Source organism: Stomoxys calcitrans, chromosome 5 (genome assembly GCF_963082655.1).
Source record: "Stomoxys calcitrans chromosome 5, idStoCalc2.1, whole genome shotgun sequence".
Taxonomy (NCBI): Eukaryota; Metazoa; Arthropoda; class Insecta; order Diptera; family Muscidae; genus Stomoxys; species Stomoxys calcitrans.
In genome coordinates this window covers 127,965,163-127,983,562 of record NC_081556.1, presented here as the reverse complement: position 1 = coordinate 127,983,562, position 18,400 = coordinate 127,965,163, and the positions used below count along the sequence as shown (strand labels likewise).

Below are 18,400 nucleotides of genomic sequence, written 5' to 3'. Positions count from 1 at the left end.
TTTTTCACAGCTTGTGACTCTGTAATTGCATTCTTTCTTCTGTCAGTTATCAGCTGCTACTTTTAGCTTGCTTTAGAAAAAAAGTGTAAAAAAAGTATATTTGATTAAAGTTCATTCTAAGTTTTATTAAAAATGCATTTACTTTCTTTTAAAAAATCCGCAATTACTTTTTGGGCAAACCAATATATATTGAAAAAGCCATTCAAGGAACTTGACAAATGCGATCCATGGTGGAGGGTTTATAACATTCGGCCCAGCCGAACTTAGCACTTATTTACTTGTTTTTAAATAAATATATTTGTAGCTTCAACTGTATATTTAGTTTTAAACTAAAATGAAACATTTGCGTTTCCTGCCATCCTTACATAATTTTGATAAATTAGAACTCACAAGAACTCACACTTATTAAGAAGCTGCATAAGTTTTAAGTGTTTGCCTAAACGCCAGTCCTCTACATTACTTCCACTACTTAACTGTTCTCCTAGTTGGCACTACATTTAAGATGAATGATTTGAAATGATTAAGTTTCCGTTTCCTTCGTTGGGTTCCTACACAAGTTAAGGAAGCAGCAAATTGGTACTTCTGTTTAGCAGATGATTGTAATGAAACCTACACAGACCCCTACACACCAATTCAACCCAAGCCACATGTACACAGCTTACACAAAAAAAAAAAAAAAAAATCGAAAAACAATTTCGCATTAAAAAAAATTTATTTGTAAAATTTACGATTTATACGTTCCCCCCCCCCAACCATTCATCTGAGGCTTATTGTTCGATTTCGTTTTGTAACGAAGATTTGTAGCGGAGAGTTGGAGCGTAACTTTTCATATTGTTTTGTTGGAATTGCACGAACGAATGAATGAATGAGTGACTGGCAAAATGAAGATTCAATTGATACTTACACCATCCGGATTAAATTTAGGCGAGGCATGTGGCGAACAAAACTCCTGTAATACATCCTGAAGTTTACGTGTTGAATCTGTGATGCGTTGCACGTTTCACAATGAGCCGGGGTACGGAGACAGGAAGCCCATGTACAGAGAGTGAGAAGGAAAAAGGATATAAAACAAGAAGAAATAAGTATTTTGAAATTTGAATCGACACGAGGCAATATATTGTACAACACAAATACATAAGTAATGATGGATGCAATGTAAATTTTTATAGATACACAACAAGGAAGATAAATAATGGGAAGAAACGACAGTGACTAAAAAGATTTATGGAAAATTTTGCAAAAAATTTACTTTCCTTAGGATATTATATCGAAATTTCAGATATTTTGTCGAAATTGGATATAAAATTTGTTTTCTCATCTCAAATAGCTTTCATTTAAACCCCTTATTGCAGACGGCAGCAAATATGTCCGGTTTGGGGAATGGGCCCTTTAAACTATCAATATCGAGATCCACTCCCTTTAAGACCCAAATTGTCATGGTGAGCAAATACGCCCTATTTTCGGTTTGTTATGGTGGTGGGACGTCCCCTATGCAGTTGGTCCGGGATGTGAATATCAGATTCGTGGTCTACTCCCAAATACCTATCAAATGAGCCCCCATATTTTCATAGTCGGCAAACATGACCGGTTTGGGGGGTGTTTTGCGGGATGGGGCGGCCACTCAGTGACTTGGCCCTGAAAATATATTGGGTTGCCCAAGAAGTAATTGCGGATTTTTCATATAGTCGGCGTTGCCAAATTTTTTCACAGCTTGTGACTAGGTAATTGCATTCTTTCTTCTGTCAGTTATCAGCTGTAACTTTTAGCTTGCTTTAGAAAAAAAAAGTGTATAAAAAGTATATTTGATTAAAGTTCATTCTAAGTTTTATTAAAAATGCATTTATTTTCTTTTAAAAAATCCGCAATTACTTTTTGGGCAACCCTAGATTCGTGTTCTACTGTAAAACTCCTCTTATATGAGCCCCATATTGCAATGATCAGCATATACGTCCTACATGGGTGGCGTTATGAGGGTGGGGTGGCCCCATAGACACTTTTTCTGAATATTTATATCAAAATCGTGCTTTACTCCCAAAAACCTTTCATTTGAGCCCCATATTTCTATGGTCGTTAATATGTCCTCTTTGATGGGTGTTTTTTGGGAGGGGCAAAACACTTTGCCCCACATTTGGATTTTAGATTCGTATTCCAATCGCCCAGATTGCAGAAGAACCGCCTAGAAAGCTGAGTCTGCGTCCCTGACATGAACATAGCCATTGCTCGATAATCTGCTTCTCATCTTCATCAAGGCAACTCTTGTAGCAGTCATTATATTCCACCAGGCGACATATGGCACAGTGTCCGGCTATGACTTTTGTTTGGGTACTCATCGACCTCTTATCAAACGCCAGTAACTCGACCCTCGACCCCCTCCGGATAATTACAGGCCAGAGCGCCCTAGCAATCCGGCCACCATCCCCATCTTGCCACCGACGCACAGTGAAATTTTTGGGATTTTTGAGCAGCATCCAGCCAAAAATTTCAAATTTTGAAAATCGGACAACAAATGATGATTTGGCAGCCGAGGTGATCAACTTAAGGATCCTGCCAAGAGGTGTCCTTGATATTTCGTACACCACCGCGATAACATCTCAGCTCTAACCATTTAAAATTTCATAGAGATATCTTTATCCGTTCTCAGACGGCATATTTTTTTACTAGTTTTTTCTTTCGATTTTCTCCCACTGTGCGACGCCGCTCTGGAATTCGTTCAGTAGCTCGAAAAAATGGCACGTAAGCAAAACCGATGACTGGTACGTCTGGCGCAGACGAACCCCTACTAGCGCATTCCCCCGTCCCCTTTTTTCCAGGAATCCCCTCATGTCCGGGAACCCATGTCAGTGTGACATCATGGATTTTCCACCCGCTTGCACCTCACCGTCCTCGAACCGAAGGCCTAGAGCGCCGTCACACTGTTCACATAAATCCTGAGTTTTGAGGGTGGTAAATTTCTCTTGTGGCTACTGTTATTGGCATCGAATCCTGAATGCTTTTATCCCAGTCTCTACCAGTGCCAGGCAGACGGATATGCTCCTTACTCTACCCTCCGCATCCATAACACCCGAAATGGAACTGTGGCCGTAACTTCGTTCCGAATGCCGAGTTCCCTCGGCCTAAACGCGACCTTGGCAGAGCAGTTCCGAATATAGGCCCCAATGGGCCGATTCCAGACCTGCCTGTGATGCGGATATCAGTGCCCCTCCACTATACCAGTGCTTCGTTGGTAATTACTCGCCTCACAATGGCCGCACATCCAGTAAATCATCTTGGGGGTGTCTTCCAACCACCTACCGAACATCCTCCTGCAGGAGTATAATGTCGCATAATGTCTTACGACCTATTTCCTCGATATTCCTCTTCAAGGAGAGCTTCGGATCTAAACCAAAATACGTCGCCTCTTTCGTCAGCTGCAGGATGATCCAGTCTAAGGACGGGAGCATTAATTCCGGTATCTTATATCTGCACGTAAAGAGCACCAGCTCCGTCTTCCTTGGGTTGGTCCTCAACCTATTTTTTGTAGTCCATCTCGACCCTTTAGTGACCCTTTAATGATTTCGGTGATCGTCGACAGAAACCTGCCTCGGACCAGCAATACGACGTCGTCCACATAAACGATTATTTTGCCGTTTATGACAAGGTTCCACAGATGCGGCGAAAACACCCTTGGCTGGGGCGTACCTCTTGTTACACCGCCTCCTGACCACACTATTTTCCAGGTTCGCATAAATAATCCTGTACAGCATGTTATTAGTCCACTGAGAGATTATGGCGTGAATCTCCATGCGGCTCAGTGTGGCGACTATCGGTGCTATCTCGACGTTATTGAAGGTCCCCCTCAATATCCAAGAAGGCCGCCAAGTGTCAGAGGGATGTCTCGTCCTCCGATACCACTTCATGAAGGGCCGTCTCCACCGACCTGCCTTTGAGAGAGAACTTAAACTTCAGGTCAATCAGTCTTTCCAGTGTTTTGAGCAAAAGCGATGGCAGAGATTATGGCGTGAATCCCCACGCGGTTCAGTGTGGCGACTATCGGTCCTATCTCGACGTTATTGAAGGTACCCCTCAATATCCAAGAAGGCCGCCAAGTGTCTCGTCCTGCGGTACCACTTCATAAAGGGCCGTCTCCACCGACCTGCCTTTGAGGCAGGACTTAAACTTCAGGTCAATTAGTCTTTCCAGTGTTTTGAGCAAAAGCGATGACAGATTAATGGGCCTATAATCCTTCGTCATGCTGAGGTTAATTTTTTCCGCCTTGAGGATAAAGTCCACATTAACTTCCATCCAAGCCCTTGGTTTGTAGGACCATGACAGACTTGCCTGGCAAATCCGTTCTAGCCAGGGCAGGGTGACTCTAAAGCACCCCTGCAGAGCTTGGATAATACTGTCAGTTTCGGTAGATTTAAATGAGCAAAAAGTGCGGAATACCACTTCTTCTCGTCAACGATGTACCTGATGAGGTCATCCGACAATGCAGAATATGTGAGTGAATGAATAAATGAAAATTTGCCCCGTTCGAATTCGGCTATAAAAAGGAGGCCCCTTATCATTGAGCTTAAAATTTGAATCGGACATCACTCATTGATATGTGAGAAGAGGGCAAACTTGCGGCGGGCCGCAGTGCGACACCTCTTTGGGGAGAAGTTTTAACATGGCATAGTCCTCACAAATGTCGCCAGTATTACGAGGGGATAGCAACCGGTAAACATTTTTTCATATGTCCTGCCAAGATTCGAACCCAGGGGTTCAGCGTCATAGGCGGACATGCGAATTAGAAGGAGATAGCGACCGCTAAACATTTTTTCAGATGTTCTCTCTAAGATTCAGACCCAGGCGTTCAGGGGTATAGGCGGACATGCTAACCTCTGCGCTACGGTGGCCTCATATGTAGGGATAGGAAATTTTGTCACACCTCTTTGGGGAGAAGTTTTAACATGGCATAGTACCTCACAAATGTCACCAGTATTAGGAGGCTATAAGCACCGCTGAAAATTTTGTCTGATGTTCTTGCCAGGACTCTAATCCAGGCGTTCAACGTCATATGCGGACATGCCAACATGTTAATTAGGAGGAGATAGCGACGGCTAAAAATTTTTTTAAGATGTTCTCTCCAAGATTCAGACCAGGCGTTCAGGGGTATAGGCGGACATGCTAACCTCTGCGCTACGGCGGCCTCCTATGTAGGGATAGGAATTTTTGTCAAAATTTTATTTCAATAGGAATTTTCTTCCAGAATTTTACTTCTGTAGAAAATTTTGCCAAAATTCAATTTTTTAGGAAGTTTGTCAAAATTCCAATTTTGTCAAAAATTCTTCTCTCTAGAATATTTTGTCAAAATTTAATTTCTTAATAAAATCTTTACCAAACTTATTTTCTATAGGAAATTTTGGGAAAACTTCATCTCCATAGGATTTTTCTTTTTAAGTTTTTAGGGTATAACCTTAACAATGGCAAATCAGGAGGGAAGTTCATGCCATGTTCTGTGGGCTACCAAGCCGTTGAAGCGTTTCTCCATTAAAAATGGGAAAATTTATATTTAATTAACAATTAAACAAATTGAAAAAGTTTTATGAACTTTTTAACTTATGGCGTTTTTTTTTTAATTTTTTTATCCTTTTTCCACTCATGCACCAAGCAGGCAGCTTTGTGGCGTCATGTTTTTATTCCCATGAAAACTTTACTGCTCACTCTGTTAGAAAAATGGACCCAAATCGGAACAGAGTAAAAAAGGATTGCTTTGATAATTAGAAAATAAAAACACTCTATAAACTCAACCATTAAACAGCATAAATTTGCTGTTTGTTTTTGCTCTTTTTTTGCTGAGCTCTATGGAATCTTGAAATATGAAGTGAAGCCTTAAATGAAAATGGCAGTGAAAAGACTGTTAATTATTTCCAAACCAGGGCCTGGATAAAGTGGAAGTATATGGAATTCAGAGTGTGCTGTTGGGTGTTTGTGTGAAATTAAAAAAAAAAAAACAAGTAAAAGCGTGCAAAGTTCGGCCGGGCCGAATCTTGGAAACCCATCACCATGGATTCTGCTATAATATGGGAGCTATATCTGGTTATAGACCGATTTGGACCGTACTTGCCAGAGATGTTGAGAGTCATAACAGAACTCTATGTGCAAAATTTCAGCCGAATCGTACAAAAATTTCGGCTTCCAGGGGCTCAAGAAGTCAAATCGGGAGATCGGTTTATATGGGAGCTATATCAGGTTATAGACTGATTTAGACCGTACTTAACGCAGATGTTTGAAGTCGCAACAGAACACTATGTGCGAAATTTCAGCCAAATCGGATAAAAATTGGGGCTTATAGGAGCTCAAGAAGTCAAATCGGTCAAATGGCCCATTTGCAATCCCCAACAACCTACATCAATATAAAGTATCTGTGCGCAATTTCAAGCTGGTAGCTTTACGCGTTCGACCGCTATCCTGATTTCGACAGACGGACAGACATGGCTAGATCGGCTCAGGATGTCGAGACTATCAAGAATATTTATACTTTACTAGCCGAAGCGGGCCCGCTCCGCTGCGCCTTCTTTAAGTCTCTAATATCTTTTTAGGGTGGGTACACTTTGCCTAAATGTGGATATCGAATTCGTGCCATTTTAGCCTATGACGCTGAATGCGTTCGAATCCGGGCAAGATCATCGGACAAAGCGGTGGTTATCCCCTCTTAATGTTGGCGACATTTGGGAGGTACAATGCCACGCATGGTCATTTAAAAATATTTCCCCAAAGAGGAGTCGCACTGCGGGACGCCGTTCGGAATTGGCCTTAAAAAAAGGCCCCTTATCATTGAGTTTAAATCGGAATCGGAAAGCACTCATTAATGTGAGAGAATTTGTCCCTTCTTGGTTCCTGGTGGTAATGTTCTTCCTTAGGGTAATGTTCTCATTAGGGGAGGGATGACACCTCAGACATTGCCGCTTTTCAATCTATACGGAAAAAACAAACCGAGTCCCAAATATCCGTGATCGGCTAATGTGCCCATTTTGGGCGTTTTTATGGGGGTGACGTGACACCCTATACTTCGACATAACTTTGTATGCCAGATTAGTTATCTACTCCCGCATACTTTTCATATAAGCCCCATATTGAAATGAACGTCAAATATGCCTGTTTGGGAGAGTTTTTGGGTTGGGGCGGCCCGACGGGTATTTAGACTCAACCTTTAATACCATATTCGTATTCTACTCTCCAATACCTTTTATTTGATACCTATATTGTCCCGATCGGTCCACTTTTGATTTGGGGTTGTGCTTTTGGCATAAGGGGGAGGGTCCGTCCCCCTTCCGATACCGAAAAATGATATAACCTTTGTTTCCTTCCAGGCCAACCTACAAAATATGCGAAAATTTCGAGAAAACCGGTTTTGCCGTTTTTCAATCTATGCGGAACAAACAAACCGAGTCCCATATATCCGTGATCGGCTAATGTGTCCTTTTGGGCGTTTTTGTGGGGGTGGCGTGACCCCCTATACTTCGACATGAATTTGTATGCCAGATTAGTTATCTACCCCCTCATACTTTTCATACTGACCATATTCGTATTCTACTCCCGAATACCTTTCATTTGAGTCCCATATTGTCATGATCGTCAAATAAACCTATTTTAAGGGGTTTTGGGGCTAAGGCGGCCCCCCAGGTATTTGAACCCAACTTTCATTATGAAATTCGCACTCTATTTTGGAATACCTTTCATTTGAATCCCATATTGTCCCGATCGGTCCACTTTTATTTTTGGATAGGACTTTTGGGGTAAGGGGGAGGGTCCGGTCCCCTCTCGATATCAAAAAATTATATAGCCTATGTTTCCTTCCAGACCAACCAACACAATCTGTGAAAATTCCAAGGTATTCGGTTCAGCCGTTTTTGAGTCTATACGAAACAAACAAACCGAGTTCCATATATCCGTGATCGGCTAATGTGCCCATTTTGGGTGTTTTTGTGGGGGTGGCGTGAACCCCTATACTTCGACATGAACTTGTATGCCAGATTCGTTATCTATGCCAGCATACTTTTCATTTGATACCCATATTGTGATTATCGGTCCACTTTTGATTTTGGGTGGTGTTTTTGGGGTAACTGTGGAGGGTCCACCCCCTTCCGTTATCAATAAATTGTAAAGCCTATTCATACCTCCTGACCATATTCGTAATCTACTCCCGAATACCTTTCATTTGAGTCCCATATTGTCATGATCGTCAAATAAATCTATTTTAAGGTGTTTTGGGGCTAGGGCAGCCCCCAGGTATTTGGACCCAACTTTTATTAAGAAATTTGTACTCTACTCTTGAATACCTTTCATTTGAATTCCACATTGTCCCGATTGGTCTACTTTTACTTTTGGGTGGTACTTTTGGGGTAAGGGGAGGGTCCGTCCCCCTCTCGATATCAAAAAATTATATAGCCTATGTTTCCTTCCAGACCAACCAACACAATCTGTGAAAATTCCAAGGTATTCGGTTCAGCCGTTTTTCAGCCTATACGGAACAAACAAACCGAGTCCCATATATCCCTGATCGGTTAATGTGCCCATTTTGGGCGTTTTTGTGGGTGTGAGGTGACCCCCTATACTTCGACATGACTTTGTATGCCAGATTAGTTATCTACTCCCAAATACTTTTCATTTGCTACCCATATTGTCCTTATCGGTCCACTTTTGATTTTGGGTAATGTTTTTGGGGTAACGGTGGAGGGTCCGCCTCCTTCCGTATTCAATAAATTATAAGGCCTATTCCTACTTCTTGACCATATTTGTATTCTACTCCCGAATACCTTTCATTTGAGTCCCATATTGTCATGATCGTCAAATAAACTTATTTTAAGATGTTTTGGGGCTAGGGTGGCCCCCCAGGTATTTAAACCCAACTTTCATTATGAAATTCGCACTCTATTTGGAATACCTTTCATTTGAATCCCATATTGTCCCGATCGGTCCACTTTTATTTTTGGATAGGACTTTTGGGGTAAGGGGGAGGGTCCGCTCCCCTTCTGTTATCAAAAAATTATATAGCCTAAACAAACAAACACAAATTTCGAGGTGATACAAATGGAATGACTAGATTAGTATACCCCCTTCCTATGGTGGTGGGTATAGGGTAGAGGTTAGGGTCCTCTACATTTACATAACAGAAGTTGCATATCCGTCCATGACTTTACACCTTGGTTCGAATCCTGGCAAGAAGCTGGCGACATTTATGGGGTAAATGGCGACATGTGTGAGATTTTATCCCCAATGAGGTGTCGCACTGCGGAACGCCTTACGGACTCAGCTACAAAAAGGATGTCTCTTATCATTGGGCCTGAACTTAAATTTTAGGTTGCATGTCCACTTATGACGCTTAACGCCTTGGTTCGGAATCCTGGCAAGAAGCAGGTGACATTTGTGAGGTAGATGGCGACATTTGTGAGATTTTATCCCCAATGAGATGTAGCACTGCGGAACGCCTTACGGGCTCAGCTACAAAAAGAATGTCTCTTATTGTGAGGTAGATGGCGACATTTGTGAGATTTTATCCCCAATGAGGCGTCGCACTGCGGAACGCCTTACGGACTCAGCTACAAAAAGGATATCTCTTATCATTGGGCTTAAACTTGGATCAGACCTCACTCATTGATAAGAAAGAAGTTTGCCTTGTTCCTTAATGGAATGCTCATGGACAAATTTTCATTTGCAAAGCCATGCAGTAAGTATGCGAATTAATAGAAAAACCTCTTCAAAACGAAAATTCGAAAAGTATACCGTATAGAAAAATCCTTTAAAATTTAGCCATTCAATGTCTTCGCTTCCCATTTCAAAATTTTGTTGATTAAAAAATATATATCAAAAATGTGTTGATGCAAAATGATATCTTTTGGGTCATTAATTAACTTACATGAGGCCAGTTCCTGTAGTTGTAAAAATTCCCTCGGTGACAATTTGTCCCATTTATGTGCTGCAGCGGACATTGTGGCTGAAAGAAAATAATAGAGTAAAAACATAAATTACCACAATTAATTGGTCATACAAGAAGAACATAAATTATAAAGGACCAGCTAGTGGAAATGCTTAAATTTAAACTTCAGAAAATGTTAGGAATATGGAAATTAAAAAACTAGAAAAGTAACAGGGGACGGGATATTGGATAAGAATTGCTATGCTATTTGAGTTATATTATGCTATGGACAGATTGGCACCATACTTGGTTTGGCTGTTAGAGACCAAGGTGGAATTCATTGTGCAAAATTTCAATCAAATCGGATAAGAATTGCGCCCTATAGTGGCTCATGAAATAAAATCGGGAGATCGGTTTATATGGGAGCTATTTCAGGTTGTGAACCGAAACCACCTAATGCAAAATTTCCGCCAAATTGTTTAATAATTGCGCCCTCTAGCGGCTCAAGAAGTCAAGATCCAGGATGGGTTTATATGACAGCTATATCTTGTCATAGCCCGATTTGAACCATACTAAGCACAGTTTTTGGATGTCATAAAAATCAAATAAGAATTGCGCCCTCTAGCGGCTCAAGAAAATCAAGATCCGAAATCGGTTCATATGGGAGCTATATGAGGTTATGGACTGATTCGAACCATACTAACCACAGTCGGTGGTGATCTAATTTAAATACTTCATGCAAAACTTCAACCAAATTGGATGATAATTGCGCCCTCTAGCGGCTCAAGAAGTGAAGACCCCAGATCGGTTTAAATGAGAGCTATATCAGGTTATGAACCGATTTGGAGCATACTTAGCATAAATGTTGTACGTAAAAAGAAAATATCTGCTGCAAAATCGAATAAGAACTGCGCCCTTTAGAGGCTTAAGAAGTCAAGATCTAGGATGGGTTTCTGTGACATCCACAGCTTTTGGATGTCATAGAAAACCAACTCGGGCAAAATATCAGCCAATTCAAATAAGAAATGCGCCCTTTAGCGGCTAAATAAGTCAAGATACGAAATCGGTATCTATGGAAGCTATATGCAGTTATGAACCGTTTCGAACCATACTAGGTACAGTTGTTGGTGGTAAAAAAAAAATACTTCGTGATTAATTTCAGGCAAATCAGTTAGTAATTGCGCCCTTTATCGACTCACGAATTCAAAATCTGATATTGGTTGATATGGGAGCTATATCGGGTTATGAACCGATTTGCACCATACTTAGTGCCGTTGTTAAAAGTTAAAAAAAAGACTATTTCTTGCAAAATTTAAGTCAAATCGGATTATAACTGCGGCTCAAGAAGTCAAGATCCGAAATAGTTTTATATGGAAGCTATATAAAGGTATGAACCGATGTGGACCGTACCGTGTTGGTGGTAAAACCAAAATACTTCATGCAAAACTTCGAATCGGAATCGGATAATAATTGCGCCCTCTGGCGGCTCAAGATGTCAAGACTCCACATCGGCTTACATGGGAGCTATATCGGGTTATCTATAGGCTCAAGAAGTTAAGATCCAGATTGGATTTATGAGAGCTTTATCAGGTTATGAACCGATTTGGACTATACTCAGCACAAATGTTGTATGTAAAAATAAAATATCTGGTGCAAAATTTCAGCCATATCGGATAAGAACTGCGCCCTCTAGAGGCTTAAGAAGTCAAGATCCGAAATCGGTTCATATGGGAGCTATATGTGGTTATGAACCAATTTGATCTATACTGGTGGGTTTTTGGTGGTCAAACCAAAATACTTCGTGCAAAATTTCACCCAAATCGGATAAGAATTGCGAACTCTAGTGGCTCATGAATGCAAGATCCAAGATTGGTTTATATGGCAGCTATATCAAAACATGGATCGATAAGGCCCCTTAATTCGTCTAACCGATCCACACTAATTAGAAGTATTTGTGCAAAATTTCAAGCGCCTAGCGTTACTCCTTCGAAAGTTAGCGTGCTTTTGACAGAAAGACAGGCGGACGGACGGACGAACAGACGGACGGACGGACGGACGGACGGACGGCCAGACAGACAGACGGACAAACAGACAAACGGATAGACGGGCGGACAGACAGGTGGACGGACAGACGGACGGACGGGCAGACAGACGAACGGACAGACGGGCGGGAAGACGGACGGACAGACGGACGGACAGACGGATAGAGGGGTGGACAGACGGACGGAATGACAGACGGACGGACGGACGGAATGACAGACGGACGGACGGACAGACGGACGGACGGACGAACAGACAGATAGACAGACGGACGGACAGACAGACAGACAGAAAGATAGACAGACGGACGGACAGACGGACGGATGGACGGACGGACAGACGGACGGACAGACGGACGAACCGACAGACAGACGGACGGACAAACAGGCAGACGGATGAACAGACGGATAGACGGGCGGACAGACGGGTGGACGGACAGACAGGTGGACGGACAGACAGACAGACGGACGGACGGACAGACAGACAAACAGACAGATGGACGGACAGACAGACGAACGGGAAGACGGACAGACAGACAGACGGACGGACGGACAGACGGATAGGCGGGTGGACAGACGGACGGACGGACGGACGGAAAGACAGACGGACAGACAGACAGACGGACGGACGGACGGACAGACGGGCGTATAGACGGACGGACAGACGGACGGACAGACAGACGGATAGACAGACTTACGAACGTGGCTGGATCGACTTAAAATGTCATCAGGATCAAGAATATAAATTCTTTATGGGTTCTTAGACCAATATTTCGAGGAGTTACAAGCAGAATGACAAAATTAATATACCACCAATGAAGGGTATAATAAAATAAAGCACATAAAATGAAATAAATAAAAATAGTTTTCAAGCAGATTTCATTTCATATAGAAATTTTTAATTCCACCATAAATAATTACCAATCAAAATGGAGTTTTTATCATTTATCCTCACATATGTATATAAACTTAGACTTTAATCGGACTGCTCTCATTGATATCAGAGAAACATCCGCTGTTCCTTGGTGGAATGTTCATGGAAATTTAGTAGTAGTATGTGCATATGTAAAGTCTTATTGTTTCCATATTAAAATTCCCTTAATAACATGAAATATTTAAAATTTACTATACCTCTATACACCTCCTGAGGGTATGCTTTACCACCAACCAACTTATTCCAGAAAAAAATAAATAATTTCCAACAGCAATAAACATTTCAAAAACGACCATTTATCAAATTTAATTGACAAATACCGCACATTAAATACAAGGTGTCAAATATTTTTACAACACCAAGATATTCCAATGCCGCAGCGTTCCCCCGGGGGCCTGACAAAATAAATGAAACCATTTAAAAGGATGTTAAATATTGGAATTTTCAATGCATGACTGGCTTCAAGTCTCCCTCTTCATTTCACCCGAGGGCAGCCAATTCATTATTCGGTGTCATTAACGTTGACATAAATTGAAAAATTAAATATTTTACCATAAATATTGAATGAATGAGTGAAAATGACTTGTTCTTGTTGTATTTGTTGTTGCTGTGATAAAATAACACATTTGTGTCAAAACTTCAGCAGACACAGCGGTGTTTAAGCGTTAAGGCTTCAGTTAACATTCTATCGTGGAAGATTATTAACGATGTTGAGTATTTAAAGCTGTTGTTTATCAGAGACTTGCTGCTGGTAATCGGTTTTACAGAGAGTGGCCGAGGCTTCTGGCTATAATCAGATTTAAGAATAATCAATTTGAAATTTAAGCATAATCATGAAAACCAAGTTCAAGTATATAGCGCTGCTGTTAAAACAAATGGATGGTAGGTAAGGTTTCTTATTTTTTTTTTCTTTTAATATAAAAAAAAATTATTTACTTCATTTAAATTTTGTAACTACTTATTTATGAAGCGCATATGTTTGCGACATTCTTGAAATTTTAATAATTTCCCCTGAGCTATTCACATCTACATGAAATATGATGTCAAAAAATCTATTTTGAGATTCCATGTTAGTCTATCGACGACTTCTTATTATTCCATTATGATATGACAGTAAATTTTCTGCTTGTCATCAATGTATTTGCATAAGCATAAGGTTAAAATCCTACAAAATGAGTTCAAATGGGAAGAAGACAAAGGAGGCCGTTTGGGAAGTATCAGAGAAATAAAAGTAAATAAAATAAAATAAAATAAAAAAAAATAAAATAAAATAAAATTAAATAAAATAAAATAAAATAAAATAATATATAATAAAATAAAATAATATATAATAAAATAAAATAAAATAAAACAAAATAAAATAAAATAAAATAAAATAAAATAAAATTTTCATCCAAAATTGGCAGGACTGAAGCTAGTTGGATAGCGAATAACACACATTGTTTCGCCTAGGGGTGGCAATATTCGCTTTGATCGCCGGGCATTGCCCTCTGCGAATGGGACGACAGATAAGAAAACCAAGTCATTTGTGCATCAGGCTGGGCGACAGGAGGAGCTGGAACCTTTGAACCAGAAGGTGGCCATTGTAGAAAGTGCGAAAGCTGATGGTAAAACCAGCCCAACCCACTGGAGTCTACTGTTCACAATGTCGGTAAATTTGATGCACTCTCACAGGTGGAGCTGCTCAACCTGTATACAGCTCAACCTGTATACAGCTCAACCTGTATACAGCTCAACCTGTATACAGCTCAACCTGTATACAGCTCAACCTGTATACAGCTCAACCTGTATACAGCTCAACCTGTATACAGCTCAACCTGTATACAGCTCAACCTGTATACAGCTCAACCTGTACACAGCTCAACCTGTATACAGCTCAACCTGTATACAGCTCAACCTGTATACAGCTCAACCTGTATACAGCTCAACCTGTATACAGCTGCAACTGTATAAAGCTCCACTTGTATACAGCTCCATTTGTATACAGCTCCACCTGTATACAGCCCCACTTGTATACAGCTCCACTTGTATACAGCTCAACTTGTATACAGCTCAACCTGTATACAGCTCCACCTGTATAGAGCTCTACCTGTATAGAGCTCTACCTGTATAGAGCTCTACCTGTTTACAGCTCCACCTGTATACAGCTCCACCTGTATACAGCTCCACCTGTATACAGCTCCACCTGTATACAGCTCCACCTGTATACAGCTCCACCTGTATACAGCTCCACCTGTATACAGCTCCACCTGTATACAGCTCCACCTGTATACAGCTCCACCTGTATACAGCTCCACCTGTATACAGTTCCACCTGTATACGCTCTACCTGTATACAGCTCCACCTGTATACAGGGTGAAACTCAGGATTTTGTCGATATATTAACTGCCTGTTCATAAAGTTTCAACGGGCTTTATCAAGACTGAAGGAATCGAATCGGGCTTGATGAGGCTGCTAGCAAAGTAGAACGTTGGGCTCTGTACAAAAGGTTGGGCTCAGAAAGCGTCGGCATAATTCTAAAGGCTTCGATCAACGATGACTCGAAACGTTATCTGATGAGAAGAGAGTGCAGTCTTAGGTTTGGATTTCGGTTTTGCCATGTCCGACCCCCGAAGTCGGAAAGAGGTTCGAGCGAGGGAGTTAAGATGGGTGCGGATAAATCAGTACCACTCCGTGGGCGCCTCGAACGAACTCCTTCTAGCACTCTCTTACTCTTCAATCGACATTGCATTGATTCAGTGACCTTATGTGGGATGATTCTGAACGCTTCCATTTACGAGGACTCAAAACGCTATCTAATGAGTAGAGAGTGCAGGCTTAGGGTTGGATTTCGGTTTTGGCATGTCCGACCCCCGAAGTCGGAAAGAGGTTCGAGCGAGATGGCTAAGAGGGGTGCGGATAAATCAGTACCACTCCGTGGCCGCCTTGATCGAACTCCTTCTAGCACTCTTACTCTTACTCTTCAAATGACATTGCATTGATTCAGTGACCGTATGCGCTCCACTCACAATCGGGAAGTACAGACATCAACAAGAGTGGAGAGTCGATTTATGAGTTTACTCTGAATTGCGGCCTGCGTGTTTCTAATATTGGTAATGTTCGACTTTTCAAACACGTAACAGGTCATAGGTGATAGACATAACTTTGACGAATCTCGGTGACATTTTGGGACTGTAAATGGGCCATATCGGTCCATGTTTTGATATAAGTGCCATATAAACCGATCTTGGATTTAAATGAAATTTTTTTTTTTTTTTTTAGTTTTAGTTGTCATATAAGCTGATCTGGGGACTTGACTTCTTGAGCTTCTAGAGGGCGCAATTCCTATCCGATTTGGCTGAAATTTTGCATGACGTATTTCATTACGACTTTCAACAACTGTGCCAAATAAGGTTCAAATCGGTTCATAACCTGATATAGCTGCCATATAAACCGTTCTGTGATTTTGACTTCTTGAGCCTGTAGAGGTCGCAACTATTATCCGATTTGCCTGAAATTTTGTACGACGGATCCTCTTATGATCATCAACATACGTATTTATTATGGTCTGAATCGTTCTATAGCCTGATGCAGCTCCCATATAAATCCATTTCTCTATTTTACTTCTTGGGCCCCCAAAGGGCTCAATTTTTATGCGAATTGGCTGACATTTTACACAGGTCTCGAACATACAATTTAATTGTGGTCGGAACCGGATCATAGCATAATATCGCTCTAATAGCAAAGCAAATCTTTTCTTTTATCCTTTTTTTGCCTAAGAAGAGATGACGGGAAAAGAACTCGAAAAATGAGATACATGGTGGAGGGTATATAAGATTCGGCCCGGCCGAACTTAGCACGCTTTTATTTGTTCTATACTTATTTGATGTTCTGTATAGTTCTGTGGTGTATGCTTATACAATTTTTCTCCATAGTTATCTCTTCTACTGTCTTCTAGGGTGAACATAATGGATCTAAGGTCTCTGAGTGAAGTTGCTAGTCGCATGCCTTCTAACCTCACCTAACCTAGTTAAAGTCAGGTTGCAGTCCTTGCCAAACTTTTTTTTGAAAATCTTCCATAATTCTCGATTCAGCCTCGTTCAAATGAAGCATCATCTAGTTAACAGACACACCCATCTTATTCACATCATGTCTCTTTCATTATAATTCTACGCCTCACATTGTTTGCCTCCACTTTTCTCCATACCTAGCTAGCCGCCAAATAAAAATTCACAATGGCAACAACGACAAAGCCATCAACACTATCCCCATCAACTTTGAGCAAACCATCATTACTCATCAAATTTGTAATAAACCTTATTAAGTCATATCGAGGAGTAAAAGCCGGCAAAGAGACAGCCAGCCTAACAGGCAGTCAGCCGCCATCAATTGCCATTTCGCAGAAATAAAAACATTGGTGGCTAGAAGAAAAAAAAAATGAATAGAAACGCCATAGTCATCATCAACAGGAGCCGCCGTCAATAAGAGCCGCAGCAGCACTATGAGAGGCAAGTGAAAGAGAGAGAGAGAGACAGAGAGAGAGAGAGAGAGAGTGCTAGCGAGTGAAGTCTATTATTATCATCTATGGCAATGGCATGACATCCTTTAATAGACTGATAGAATTGGTTAATGACAGCAACGAGTAGAGTGTGTGAAGAGTTGTTTCCTCTGGAGGTGCAAGGGGAATGATAGAATGCTTACTTTATGAGGTAATGTACTGCATTACTACACTGGTGGCCATATCAGATGAGGGGTGTGTTGGGTGCAAAAAAGGCGATTAACTCTCCATTATCATCATTTGGTGGCTTAAAATTAATTTCCATTGAACGAAGTTCATAAGGCTGCAGACAGACAGACAGACAGACATGGATGATTGGTTTGGCACTTGGCAAACATGAATATTGATTTTGCCATAAATAAGCTTAAATCATACATTAAGTACTCTCTCTCTCTCTCCCCCCTCTCTCTCTCGCTCGTTTTGCCATTAATGACAGTTTCAAGCGAAATTGCATGGTAAGTGTACTTAAGGGATAATAAGGCATAAAAGGTTGTGATTTTTGTTGCATTGCTATTAAAGGCTGAAAGAAAAAAAAATCAGCACCAGTAAAAGCGTGCCATAGTCGTTTGGGGCGGAATCGTAAATACTCTCCACCATGGAGGACACTTACAAAGTTCTTTGGATTTTGGATTTTAAGGCTGCAACTGAAACGAGTGCGTTATTAATTTTGGTTGTTTGTTTTGAATTGTGTTATAATTGAAGTGCCAAGGTGCTCAAGAAGCCAAGAACGATTCATTTTAGAGCTATTGGATTGCCCAAAAAGTAATTGCGGATTTTTTAAATGAAAGTAAATGCATTTTTAATAAAACTTAGAATGAACTTTAATCAAATATACTTTTTTACACTTTTTTTCTTAAGCAAGCTAAAAGTAACAGCCGATAACTGACAGAAGAAAGAATGCAATTACAGAGTCACAAGCTAAGAAAAAATTTGTCAACGCCGACTATATGAAAAATCCGCAATTACTTTTTGGGCAACCCAATATATAATGCTATGGATATGGACCATTT

At 40.9% G+C, this 18,400-nt stretch overlaps 1 protein-coding gene across 1 annotated transcript in view; it reads right to left on the bottom strand.

Moving 5' to 3' along the window:
- LOC106080983 (diacylglycerol kinase 1) overlaps positions 1-18,400 on the bottom strand; it is a 380,563-nt gene that overhangs the window by 177,256 nt on the left and 184,907 nt on the right. Inside the window, exons 3-4 of the mRNA XM_059368788.1 lie at positions 9,881-9,958; positions 905-981 (exon numbers count right to left, since the gene is read on the bottom strand). Of these exons, the coding sequence (XP_059224771.1) occupies positions 905-981; positions 9,881-9,953 (150 nt within the window). The 5' untranslated portion in view covers positions 9,954-9,958. The remainder of the gene's footprint in view (positions 1-904; positions 982-9,880; positions 9,959-18,400) is intronic.